Source organism: Onychomys torridus, chromosome 8 (assembly GCF_903995425.1).
Source record: "Onychomys torridus chromosome 8, mOncTor1.1, whole genome shotgun sequence".
NCBI lineage: Eukaryota > Metazoa > Chordata > Mammalia > Rodentia > Cricetidae > Onychomys > Onychomys torridus.
The window spans coordinates 76,129,089-76,141,503 of record NC_050450.1 but is presented as its reverse complement, the minus strand read 5'-3'; the positions used below and the strand labels follow the sequence as shown (position 1 = coordinate 76,141,503).

General features: G+C 51.1%; 1 protein-coding gene across 3 annotated transcripts; it reads right to left on the bottom strand.

Moving 5' to 3' along the window:
• Positions 1–1,089: 1,089 nt before the first annotated feature.
• On the bottom strand, positions 1,090–12,132 carry Mks1 (MKS transition zone complex subunit 1). 3 transcript variants are annotated; one of them, XM_036197190.1, is made up of 18 exons: positions 12,024–12,132; positions 11,488–11,597; positions 10,049–10,119; positions 9,482–9,637; positions 8,009–8,106; positions 7,702–7,830; positions 7,373–7,477; positions 6,687–6,804; positions 6,009–6,065; positions 4,647–4,689; positions 4,381–4,443; positions 3,763–3,833; positions 3,351–3,420; positions 3,147–3,254; positions 2,434–2,567; positions 1,884–1,966; positions 1,699–1,796; positions 1,090–1,608 (listed from the first exon to the last, which is right to left on the bottom strand). In XM_036197190.1, exons 1-18 carry the CDS (start codon positions 12,101–12,103, stop codon positions 1,520–1,522), a joined length of 1,683 nt encoding a protein of 560 aa, XP_036053083.1. In that variant the 5' UTR covers positions 12,104–12,132; the 3' UTR covers positions 1,090–1,519. The 3 variants fall into 3 exon arrangements, with proteins under 3 accessions (XP_036053083.1, XP_036053085.1, XP_036053084.1); XM_036197191.1 differs by lacking the exons at positions 1,090–1,608; positions 1,699–1,796; positions 1,884–1,966 and adding an exon at positions 1,974–2,061 and having other exon boundaries at positions 12,024–12,122; XM_036197192.1 differs by lacking the exons at positions 1,090–1,608; positions 1,884–1,966; positions 2,434–2,567 and having other exon boundaries at positions 12,024–12,122.
• Positions 12,133–12,415: the final 283 nt, after the last annotated feature.

Genomic DNA, 12,415 nt, shown 5'->3' with positions numbered 1-12,415 from the left:
GTTCTGGGGTCTAGGACTTTGTTGGGGGGACAGGGACAATCAGAAGTGTTCAACTGTGCTCAGTTTTGCTACTAATGTCCTAAAGTAGCTCTTTGTCTGGATAGCCAACAAACCTCCACTCACTTATTTTTGTTATTCCCACAGGATTATGCCAAGCCCTGACATCTTGGAGAGAGGGTAAGGGGGAGATCATGACGCTGCTTTCTCCTCCAAAACCATTTCCTGCTGGAGCTTCTGCAGGTTCTAGCTCAGAGCTGGCTTCATTGGTTGAGAGTGCCAAGGACACCATGGCAACCTCTTAGATAGCAGGTTATGAATCAGCACCAGGTATAAGAGCCTATGAGTCAGACATGAGGCTCTGAGATCCTAGCAAGACTGTGGGGGCGTTCCAGCATTTCTCCTGCCCCTGACCCACAGCATGACTGGAAGACCATGTGGTCCCAGCTCTTAGCCATGCCACAACCTCCCACTGGGCCTGCAGGAGGGCCACACTCTCTACTTCTAGCAATAAAAGAATGCTGAGAGCAGGGGCCTGCTGTCTGTGTGTTGGGCTGGGGAGAGAGTGGCCTTGGTTCCAAGCTTTGCCCCCCACACCGCTGAAGACGGGGAGGGGCGGGACGACTAAGATGCAGCCTGGGACTCACCACATGTTCCCTCCTGTGGAGGAGAGAAAGGCAGAGCTCTGAGTTTGGGCCTCAGAGTAGAAAGAGTGACAGCCCACAGAAGATCAGTCAATATAAATACTTTTTATATGAAAAACAGACAGACACAATAAAAGACCCTACCCAGCTAGCAGGAAGGGCAGAGAACTACCCTAGGCCAAGTCCTATACTCGGCCAGCCCTACACTGTAGGAGGAAGCTTCCTGAGAGAGGGAAATGGAGATGTAGTCAGGAAGTTGAGGCCCCTTAGCCTCCACTTTCCTTGAAAGAAGGGAGAGACTGAGCTCTCTCATGCATCTTCCTCCTTGGATGATGCCAAACTCCATCTTGTTGTTTGTTTTTTTTTTTTGGAGACAGGGTCTCACTATGCCAATCTGAGTGTCCTGGAACTCACTATAAAGACCAGGCCGGCCTTGAACTCACAGAGATCCACTGGCCTCTGCCTCCCAAGGGCTGGGATTAAAGGTGTGCCCACCACTCCTGGCCCCCAAACTCCATTTTAAGGGCCGTGAAACAGGAGTTTCCTACAGCTCCTGCCCTCTGTCACCGAGACTGTGTGACAAACCAGAAAAGACAATGTTGAGGACTGGCTAATGCTGGTCCCCAAACAAGTCTCAGATACACAGCCTGCCTCATGTTCGGTAGCCGAAACATGAAGAGGGGGGTCACATGGGGCCCCAGAGTGTCTGACTTTACTTCCACAGGGAAGAAAGAAAGTCCTGTGAAGGCTACGCAGAGGAGCCAGCTGGAAATTTCTAGAACATCCAGTTTGGTAGACCAATGTGGTCTCTAAAAATCACGACGAAGTGAGAGCGTACTGGATGTAGACATCCTTCCCGTAGGCCAGGCTGCAGAGGGCTAGGCCAGCGTTCCTGAAGGACTCACAAGGTCCTGGGGGAGGCTCTCCCGGGCCTCCTGCATGCGGCGCCGGGCGCGACGGAAGGCTTCTGTAAGGGAGAAACATTACCACCTAGTCAGCCACCACGGTGTGGCAAAGAAAGTGGCCTTGGGTGTCCAGTGGGGGATGAGGAGCCCACCTAGCACACTGTGTGTGGAACTCTGCTGGCTGAACCCTTCCAGGCGGTCCAACACGCTCCGCATCTGTTTCTGGAGGGAGCTCGATTCCATGAAAGCCCTGCAGGGAGGCCCAACGTGTAGTCAAGGCTGCACCCCGACCCTCCAGGACAGGGAGCTGGGGGGTGGGGGGGGCGGGGTCGCTCACCTGGACTGCTGCAGGCAGTGCAAGCGGAAGGTGACAGTACCCGTGGTCTCAGTGCGGAACCCGAAGCGGCTCAGCCGCTCCCCCTGGGCACACAGCGGAGACAGGATCAGTTTGCGCAGACTCTAGACCAGGGACTATGCCGCTGTTCATATTCCTAGTCTTGGGAAGCGTAGCACTACTGAGGAAACTCCGTTCTGTCAGACCCCAGCACCACAAGGGTAACTCCCCTCTTGTAACTCTGGGAACAGTCTACCCTCATTTGAGACTGAGCAGGTTTAGATGCTTCTTGCAAGTCTGATTACCAAGGCCTTCAGTGCCGGAAGAGGCCAGTTATCTAATGGGGGTCAGGGAATCTTGAAATACACTACTCCCCGAGGACCTCTTAGTGTAGATATTTGAACCTGTAAATATGGGCAGGACCTGCAGCGTAAGCCACAGGGAGGAAGGGGCTGCCTAATAGGAGCCCGATGAACAATCAGGGGAGGGGCCTCAGTCCAGACACCACACAGCAACAGAAATACTCAGCCTGAAGTCTCTCCAGAGAAGTCACCTTGAAGGTGCTGGGTATCCTCACATAGGAGGGGTCCTCCAGCTCCAGGGAGCCGCCAATGAAGAACCTCCTTAGCTCTGCCACAAGGCCCAGCTCCATGGGCCTCCAGGTGGAGACGGTCAGGGTGTGTGAGCCTGTGTAAGCAAGAGGGGAAAACGGCCAGGGTCCACGGCTGACTTCCCAGCAATGACCTGGGTTGGTGAGGACCTGACCTATGTGAAGGTTATCATGGTGGGTGACGGTGCCTGTCTGGAAGACAGAACTAATCTCAGCTATTCCAGGGATCACTGTGTCCTTAAGACAAGCTTGTCAACCTCCCAGCGCCTCCTTCTCTTTTGACCTAGTAAAATGTAGAAGCAAGTACAACATACACCTCACAGTGGGGCTGGGAGACTTAGATGAGATTAGTACGCTGCCTGGAACAACACATCAAAGGCACACGGGCTGAGAGCCCACTGCCTGCAGCTTCTCCATTAAGGCTGTGGTCTAACTGGAGGATTGGGACACAGGACAACCCGTCAGGGTGCTGGACTTCAGGGGCTCAGTCTCAGCTTCACAGCGGGGAGAAAATCCACAAAGCTACAAACAGTCTCTCAAGTCAGGGCCCGAGTCCTAATCCTCTCTAATCTCATCAGGAACACAGGAGTCTTCTGGAAGTGTTTGTCTTGTTGCTAGGGCCGAGGGCGTTGGGAAGGGCAGGGACAAGAGGTTACCTGGGGTGGCAGGTAACACCACAGCCCCATAGCCTTCCACACGATACCGCTGCCAGAAGTCCAGTGACAGGACCTTACAGTAGAGCACGGGCCACTCCGGGAGGGCATCTGGAAAGGAGGCAAGGTGGCACGCAGGTCACGGGGACCTTTGTTAGGAGAGGCCCTGGGAGAGGAGAAGTGAGGCTGAGGACCACAGCGACTCACCAGCCGATTCGTCCTCGTGGAGAAAGAAGGCTTCGAATGTGAATGGATAAGAGAAATAGGCCACCTTGTCCTGAAAAAGAAGAGTGTCGTTTTCAGCTTGGCGTCACAGAGTGGACAAGGTCTCACTTGGAATTGGTTCTCTGTGTCCAATGACAAGGTCACCTTCACACAGGGGAAAGAAAAACTGTCAGCCTGGCAGGAAGCCAACAGGCAGGGGGACAGCTAAATACAAGCTGCTGTCATCCTCTTAAGAGAGCAAGAGTGACCCTGGCCTAGGCAGCCCCACAGAGCCCACGCAGAAACATCCCAACTATGCTCCTCCACAGACCCGACAGTGGGGCTGGCCTGATGAAGCGTCAACACCACCTGGAGCTGCCATCCCCTTCCAGATACACCCTCTCATCCTCCATACCATTCCCACGGCTTTGGTGGCACATGTCTGGGTTACTCCTGAGAACTGCGGGAAGGATGGGCTTGACCAGTCTGAAAGCCAAAGACCAGACACCATAAGCTCACTAGAGAGGCCAGGAAGTCATTGAGAGAATAAAAGTATAAAAGAACTTTTATACATTCGTTCATTCACTTGCTCCTTCACCCAATGTGCTGTTCATTTACCACCGACTGAGTCTGCTCTATGCTGATACGTTTGAGGATGTGTGAGTGACCAGGATTGTCTCTCCTGGCGCTAACACTCTAGTGTGTCTATGGGCAGGGCAACAGACACAGATGGCATTTAAGCTATGGACGGGTGGAACTGCCTAGGAAGACTGGAGGTAGAGAGTAGCCTGGGATGAGCTCACAGTTTAGGATGAGCAGATGAGGAGGAATCCACCGGAGAGGCTGACAAGCTCTTAGTGAGAAGGAGGGACTACACTCCAGAAGCCAAGACAGATGCTTTATGATGAAAAGTGAGCAGCGGTCAGTGTGGTGAGAGAACAGAGCCGCCTTTAGAAGTGGCGATGTTTCAGTGGGAGTGGGCAGAACGCCCCTAGGACAGTAAGGATAGGTATCCAAGAAGAAGTCTACTTACTAGCTGGCAGCTCCACAAAGAAGTGGACGTAGAGGTTGTCATACTCATAGCCCTGGGCTGAAACTGGAAAGAAAACAGAACATAAGTTTAGCTTGTTCTCGCTATCCTTCTCACCCTGTCTAGTCGTGAAGGGCCCACATGCTCTGCAAATAAAGCCTTCCAAGGGACCAGAATTCTCAGCTTCCCACGTTCAGCCCAGACTGACTGGAGGTGAGTAGTTACTCAGTTCCATCAGAACTTGCCTGGCTCCCAGACTAGACACTTACCTACCTCTCCATTTACGAAGAGCCGGAGGGCACCTGGGGCAGTCTACAGCAGAGAGGAATGGGAAGGCGTCAGGACCAGAGGGACTCAAGCTGCCCCTCCAGCCCTGTCCCCCATCTGCAGAAGACCGCACACTGGCTACCCAACCTTGGCCACATTACTGCGTGCTTCTGCTCACACTTCTCCACAGAGCCCGTTCCTAGTTCCAAGACTCACGGAGTAACAGTACATCACTTAGATGGGTGTGTGTGTGTGTGTGTGTGTGTGTGTGTGTGTGTGTGTGTGTGTGCGTGTGACAGAAGGACTCTTCAGGCCACCAGGTTTCCTCCCTCCCTCCCTCCCTCTCCTCCTCCTCCCTTCTTCTTCCTCTCTCCCTCCCTTTTATTATGTATATAGCATTCTGCCTGCATGTATGACTGCAGGCCAGAAGAGGGCGCCAGATCCCATCACAGATGGTTGTGAGCCACCATGTGGTTGCTGGGAATTGAACTCAGGACCTCTGGAGGAGCAGCCAGTGCTTTTAACCTCTGAGCCATCTCTCCAGCCTCCAAGTTTTCTTTTTGAATTGTTTGTGTTATCTGTCTTAACTTTTCTCACATTTGTTTCCTATGTAATATAAGAATGAGTTACTGTCTAGAGACAGAGAGTGAAGGCAGTGAGTAGTTCTGGCCTTGTCTGTAGATCTAGAAATGGAATCCCTGGTGAGAGGGGAAACCCAGACAGGACTCCCCGGAGTGATTGACTGAACCAAAACTGCTTTGGTTTCACTTTCTAAGATCAGCAGAAATGGCAATGTCCACTTCATGAAGGATGAGGAAGACATTTTTTTATCTTTACATTGTTTTTTAAAAGAATGAATTGTGCCGGGTGGTGGTGGTGCACGCCTGTAATCCCAGCACTCGGGAGGCAGAGGCAGGTGGATCTCTGTGAGTTCGAGGCCAGCCTGGTCTACAGAGCTAGTCCAGGACAGGCTCCAAAGCTACAGAGAAACCCTGTTTAAAAACAAAACAAAACAAAACAAAAACCAAAAAAAAAGAACGAATTGTAAATTAATACATGAATGTATTACCACTGATAAAAACCAAAAACCACCTAAACATGGAGAGTAAGTCAGATGCTTGATATATTCTTCTCACTGCCCAATACCCACTTACCACCACCCACCGAGCCTGTTCCCTTTCAAACCCGTTCTATGCATGCAAGGGTTCACATCAATATACAGGGTCATGAACCGCTTCTTTGACTTCCTTCCCACACTGCAGGCAGAGTGCATCTTGAAGTCTTTTTAAGAGAGGTGCTATAGTGCCTCCACAGTCAGACACTGCTTAAAAGCTCACGGCGCTGCAGGAAGCGGAGCTACCCACCATCTCAAAGTCTGTGCCCACGAGACTGCTGAGGTACTCCTTGTGGCGGCCATAAAGCTGAGGAAACAAAGTGAACCAGTCCTCAAAATGCAGCCCACATCAGACCAGGGTTTAGTTCTGGTTGGGAGAAAATTGGGGCAGGGCAAGCATCCCAGACACTGACATTTAAAGAGATGTACAAGCCAAGTGTGGTGGTTTGTGCCTGCCACCCAACATTGTTGAGGCTGAGGCAAGAGTGTTGCTGCCAACTCAAGGCCAGCCTGGGCTACATAGGGACTTCCTGGGTAGTCTGAGCTAGAGTGAGACAGTCTCAACACACACACATATCCCTGCTAAGAAATAACGAAAATAAAGTGATACACAGAGGCTCTGAAGCTGGCTAGTCTGGGAATGAACCCGGCTCTCAAGGTTACAAGCTCTATTACTCAGGTCCTTACCTTCAGGGTCCTTGTTTACAAAGTGGTCATATGCTTACCTCCCAGGGTTGTGAGAGCTAAGTGATATGCCTGGCATAGAACACAGTCAATACTTGGGCGCGTGGCCCCTGTATTAAGCTCCCGGTATGGTACTGGCATGGTCAAAGCCTTCTGTTCTGTCAGCTGTGTTTTCTGGATGGTGGTGGGTTACCCTCTTCCTTAGCAGCCACCCAGCCATGGTTTCATGTAAACTAGCGCTTACATCCTTGAACACACGCTGTTCCCGCTCCTCCTCCTCTGGCTGTGCAAGGGAGGACACGTTTTCAATTGTGTATTTCCAAGCAGAAGTATGTTCCTGCTTCTCTCCTTCAGTCTCGATTCTGTAAGGTCAAAGTCACAAGAAGGATCATTTCTGTTGGTGAGAGGTGTGGCCTTCCAGACCCAGCCCAGGGAGTCAACATTGCCGGTGATACAGCTCACTTGAGGAATGTGATGAAGATGGCCGTAAGGATGATCAAGAGGGAAATGGTGGCCAAGCAGAAAAGGAGGCAGACTAGACCCCAGGTCCTGGACCCTTTCTACCTCACAGACATGGGAAACCATACAGCACTCAGTTCTCACCTCGAAAAGGGATGGGCTGGGTGAGTTGGTCTCTACAGTGCTGTCCCCTTACACAGATGAGGAAACTGGACCTGGCCTGGCTGAGCGCACCTCCCCTGTTCTAGCCAGTCCCTATACTCTGCTATGAATCCTTCTCACTTAACTGCGCAGCTAAAGAGATTCCTTTTGCTGCACATTTCCTGGAAGTTTCCCAAAGGCCTATAACCCAGAACAGAGTATGAACCAGTGCCTGGGAACTAAAAGTTTAGGAGAAGATTCTAGAATCTGCTCAACTAGGGGCCGGAGGGCGAGCAGGGAAGTCGCGGCACACTGTTTGCTCATTCCCACCTGTAGGGTCCTTTGATGCCAGTGAAGTCGGGCTTCACGGTGATCACTCCATTGCTGTCCACCTTCAGAATGCAGAGGACATGCTCGTACGCCTTATAGCCAAGCCTGCGAATCAGGAACCGGTCATCAAGGTTCAGGGTCACCAGGGAAGGGGAGAAAGGTAGTTAGCCATTTCAGGGCAGGACAGAGGACATAGTAAGAACCTTCACGGTGACACTTTCTTCTGAGAACAGCAAAAGAGAAAGAGACCCTCCCTCCCAAAGGTCCCAGATGGCTGTAACGGGAGAAAAGGAGGAGGCCCAGAGCTGGCAGGGTGAAATGTCGCTCACTTTCCATAGGGTCCCAGGTCTGCCATAATGTACATGGTCTGAAGAGGTGTGTTAATGGCATGGTTGTTCCTGATGAAGTCTTCCGAGGGCTCCCAGGTGATGATACGAGACTTGAGTTTGCTACCCTCCCTGGGAGGGATCACAGGAAAGGGTCACTTCCCTGGCACCCCACAAAGAGCCTGAAGGAGATGATAAGGGATCCCCTCCCACACTGGGTCTGTCATGGATGGGAAGGATTAGTCAGGAGAAATTACAGGAACATTAGCGTGAGACACCACAGAGACCCCCGATCCCTGCTTGCACTTACGTCCCTCGCCTGTCCTGGCGCCGCCGCCTGACGTTGGCCATCCGCTCAACCAGAAACGATGGCGTCTCGCTGGCTGCAGAGGTTATTTTCTGACAGTACTGGGGAAAGGGACAGTCCTGTGAGTGGTAAGTGGTCAGGGCTCCATGGGTTAAAAACACCTGAGAGGAAGCCTTCCGTCTGACCCTTGCTGCAAACCCAACAGCCGGAACCTCACAGCTACCCGGGGGGGGGGGGGGGGGGGGGGGGGGGGGGGGGGGGGGGATGGTACAATCCGAGGAAGACTACCACCCTATGTGGCTTTCACAGGATTCTAGAAATGAGTTGTTTATGCTAATCATGACATCAGCCTGCGATCGCTGAACGTATGTCAACAAGAAGTTGGGTGAGTGTGCCTGGTAAATGTCGATGCTAACTAGGCAGTCAAAAATGCCTAATAGGATACTATGGTTTTTGAGAGAGTTCTCATTTGGACAAGCTAGCAGAGCGAGTTCTAGGACAGCCCAGAGCTACACAAAGAAACCCTGTCGCAACTGTATTTTTTATTTGCTTTTCCAAAATGGTCTAGAATTTATATGCTGTCCGCTCACGGCTCTCCTGAAGAAAGCAGTCCAAATCTTTCAAAAGACTCACACTAACCCTGCTCCCAGCAGAGCTCTAAAGGGTCATAAACACAAGAATCAGAAAATACAGTTCTACCTTCAAGGAATTTACAACCTTCCTGAGAAGACATACATCACGATGGAAGAGAATTTTTTTTTTTTTTTTTTTTTTTTTTCTTCTCAAGACAGGGTTTCTCCGTGTAGTTTTGGAGCCTGTCCTGGATCTCGCTCTGCAGACCAGGCTGGCCTCAAACTCACAGAGATCCACCTGGCTCTGCCTCCCGAGTGCTGGGATTAAAAGCGTGCGCCACCACCACCCGGCGATGGAAGAGAATGTAAAACAAGCCCACAAGGGCCCACCAGTGCACACAAAAACACAAGCATTCCCCACCCACGGCCTAAGCAAATTCCTCTTCTCACCTGTTAACTCCTGAGTTTGGGCTGAATTTTCTTTATTTAATTATCTGGTTTTTCAGACAGGGTTTCTTTGTGTAGCTCTGGCTGTCCTAGAACTCGCTCTGTAGACCAGACTGGCCTTGAACTCACTGAGATCCGCCTGCCTCTGCCTCACAAGTGCTGGAATTAAAGGCTTGTACCATCATCACCACTGGGCTTTGATTGAATCTTAAATAGCTTGTTCTAGATTCTGACACCCCCACCCCTCTTCTTGACCCCTGTCCCCTCCAGGAGTCCCAAGAGTGTAACAGTTACACCACCTACAGACTCCGCCCACTCCAGCCTGTCTGCAGCTCACAGCAGTTTCTAGAACACCTCTCTCCCTTTCTTGGGCTTCCCACTTACCACACAGTACCAGTGAGGCTAGAAAATAGGGGAGACAAAGAAGGAAGCGATGGTGCCTCAGAAGGAACAATACCTCTTCCAAGTCGGTGTACCTATCAGAGTCGGTGTAGGTGAAGATCCTCCGGTTTCTCCTTCCGCCCGAATTCTCCAGCTTCAGGACCTCTTGGCGGTACTGATGATCCAATGGACTCTGACACGCAGATTCGTTTTGGTACAGATCTACTTCAAACTGAGGTCACCACAAAGAAACAGATCAGCTGGGACGACCTCAGACTTTGGTTCCTATAGCTACCAGATCAAATCACTGCTACAGAGCTAGTTGACACGGTCTGATAACCAACTATCACTTGTTTAAATACTGAAGGGCAGGGGAATCATAGAATGTTGGAGTTAAAAGGAACCAAGCTGATGTTCTCATTCAACTCTGCTGCTAGAGATGCCGCAGAGACCAGAGATGGGAACACCTTATCCAGACACTAGACTGAGCACTGGTGGCCGTTATATTACAATATCTAAATAAAACAAGGGAAAGTATAAACCTCCACAACCTCTTCTGGAAATCGGTTTGCTGGCATGAGTCACCAGCCAGGTGGGAGTCCGGTAGGTGGGGGTAGGCCACGGACAGGTAATACTGGCTCACCTGGCTGAAGAGCTTCTCCTGCCATCCAATCACAGCCTCTTCCTCCTCTTCTTCATCGGGGCGGTGTCCACCTCCAAACACAACATAACGAGTCAGACCGGCAACACGTCTTCCTTTGCGCTTGATTATAACCAGCGTTCCTATTCTGACTTCATTTTGGTTTTAAACATCCATTATTGTTGTTTGAGGCGGAGTCTCACTCTGCAACTCAATCTAGCCTCATATTCCAGATCCTCCTGCCTCAGCCAGAAAAAAAAACGTTACGTGTGCACACCACCAGGCTTGGCTTCGAAGTCCCTATTCACACTGACCACAAACCCCACTGGAGTTCAGTGATTCATTAAGTACCCAGACTAGACAAACAATGGAGGTGGTAGACATAATTGGGTTAATACTAACAGCCACGATTAGGACCTGAGGCAGCTTAATCACCACTCTAATTTGAAATAAAAGGCAGTCCTGCCTTTCAGGAAATACTTTATTTAATCCAGTACTAGGAAACTGAAATTTAGTTAGAGCTGGAGGCCAGCCTGCCTCAAGGCCGCCCACATTTGCTAGATAAGGAGCCCAGTGTTTTTCTTTCATATCCCGAAACCACCGACAGAAACTTCCTCGAACACTAACTCTGGAGAAGAATCATCAGGAGAGGACAGGGAAGCAAACAAATGATTTTTAAAAGAACCATATTTGGGCTGGAGAGATGGCTCAGAGGTTAAGAGCACTGACTGTTCTTCCAGAGGTCCTGAGTTCAATTCCCAGCAACCACATGGTGGCTCACAACCATCTGTGAGATGAGATCTGGCGCCCTCTTCTGTATACATAATAAATAAATAAATCTTTAAAAAAAAGAGAGAACCATATTTAATACGGTCCTGGCTCTGCGTGTCTTTTGAAAGATGCCTACTTTGTGATCCACAGTCTACCCTTCTTGCCTAGGAATATTTCTGAGTAGAAAGAGAAAGAGCAGAAGCATGAAAGATTACTGGACAACATAAGGACCCTGTCTCATCTTTTGGCTTCCAAGGCAAGGTAAATCACATTTTCATGAAAACTCCTTTTTAAAAACTATTTTAAGTGTATTTACATATACACTTGGAGTTTGGAACACATTCCTCCTAGAATCGCCCCTACCCCCAATACACACAAAATTCACACTTGGGGTGGGTGAGATGGCTCGGTGGGCAAAGGGGCCCATGGCTAACCTGATTTCAAGCCCCAGACTCATGGGGTGAAAGGAGAGAACTGAACTGACTCCCAAAGGTCCTCTGAGCACACACACACCCAAAAGTAAATAAAAAATGTAAAAGATCATGAGGGTTCAACACGGGGCAACAAATTCAACCTCTCTGGGCCTTCTGTTCCTCCTCTGTACCTCTACTGCCACGGACCCTTTCCTCAGTTCTCAAGGGGATGCATCATCATCACCAAAAAACACCCACTAGCAACTTGAGGAGGCCTAAAAGTGGCCAGGTCTATGAGGTCCTTCCCCATCTGGGCAGCAGGCTGGTAATGAAGGAAGTTGCTTGGTGTGACTCTTTGCAGATGAACTCTGTCAAGAAAAGAGAAGCCCAAAATACACGTGTCAAAGACTCAGGACCGGGAGATAAACACAGCAAGGACAGGAAAAACAAAACCACAGCGGCGGCGGCGGCGGAGATGCTAAGCCGAGAGCACGGGAGGAGTTGGGGAGGGGCGCCTGCCGGAGAAGTCAGTGCCAGGGAGTGTTGGGGACACAGGGCCTGAGGGGTTTCAAAGTAACGAGAACTTGAAGGGTCTTGGGTAGGAGTGAGGTCTGGAAGGTGTGCTTGAAAGCTTTCAGTGGGGAAAGGTCTCGGTAGCGAGAGGTGCGGAGATGGCAGAGGAAGTAGTTGGGATTGCAAGCGGAAGTGGGGGCCTCCGAACTCCCGAAAGGTTAGGGTGGAATTGTGTGAGAGCATAAAGTTAGGGGGGCCCGGAGCTGGGGTGGTGTGACTACCGGAGGCGCAGGTTGCGCACGGGGTCCCGGGAGCGATATACGGCCTCGCCGGTGTCAGTGCTCCAGACCGCTTCCGCCATGACAGCTGCTTCGGGCCGCGACTGCGCCGGAAAGCGCGGCGCCCCGTTTCCCTGGCAACGGAGACGCTGGCTTTGTGCACGCCGCTCTCCATTCCCGCGGGAACCAGTCCCTAGCCTGGCACGGGGATTCTGCGCACTATAGGGTGGTAAAGGTGTACAGGCTGGCTTGTCCTGTGTGGATAAAGCTCACCCACACCCACGGTGAGCGTTGATGCTCGGCACAGACGAGGAAGCCGCCATCAGCCACTTCATTGAGGGGTAAAAATGGTGTGGCCAGAACCAGGTGACCAGAGTCCTTGCTTTCTAACACTG

Coding starts and splice junctions, on each gene's coding strand:
- Mks1 (XM_036197190.1), bottom strand. CDS start 12,103: ATGGCGGAAGCGGTCTGGAGCACTGACACCGGCGAGGCCGTATATCGC. Junction 10,120..11,487: donor TAGGCCTCCTCAAGTTGCTA/GTGGGTGTTTTT, acceptor TTGTGTTTGGAG/GTGGACACCGCCCCGATGAA. Junction 7,831..8,008: donor CGCCAGGACAGGCGAGGGAC/GTAAGTGCAAGC, acceptor GATCCCTCCCAG/GGAGGGTAGCAAACTCAAGT.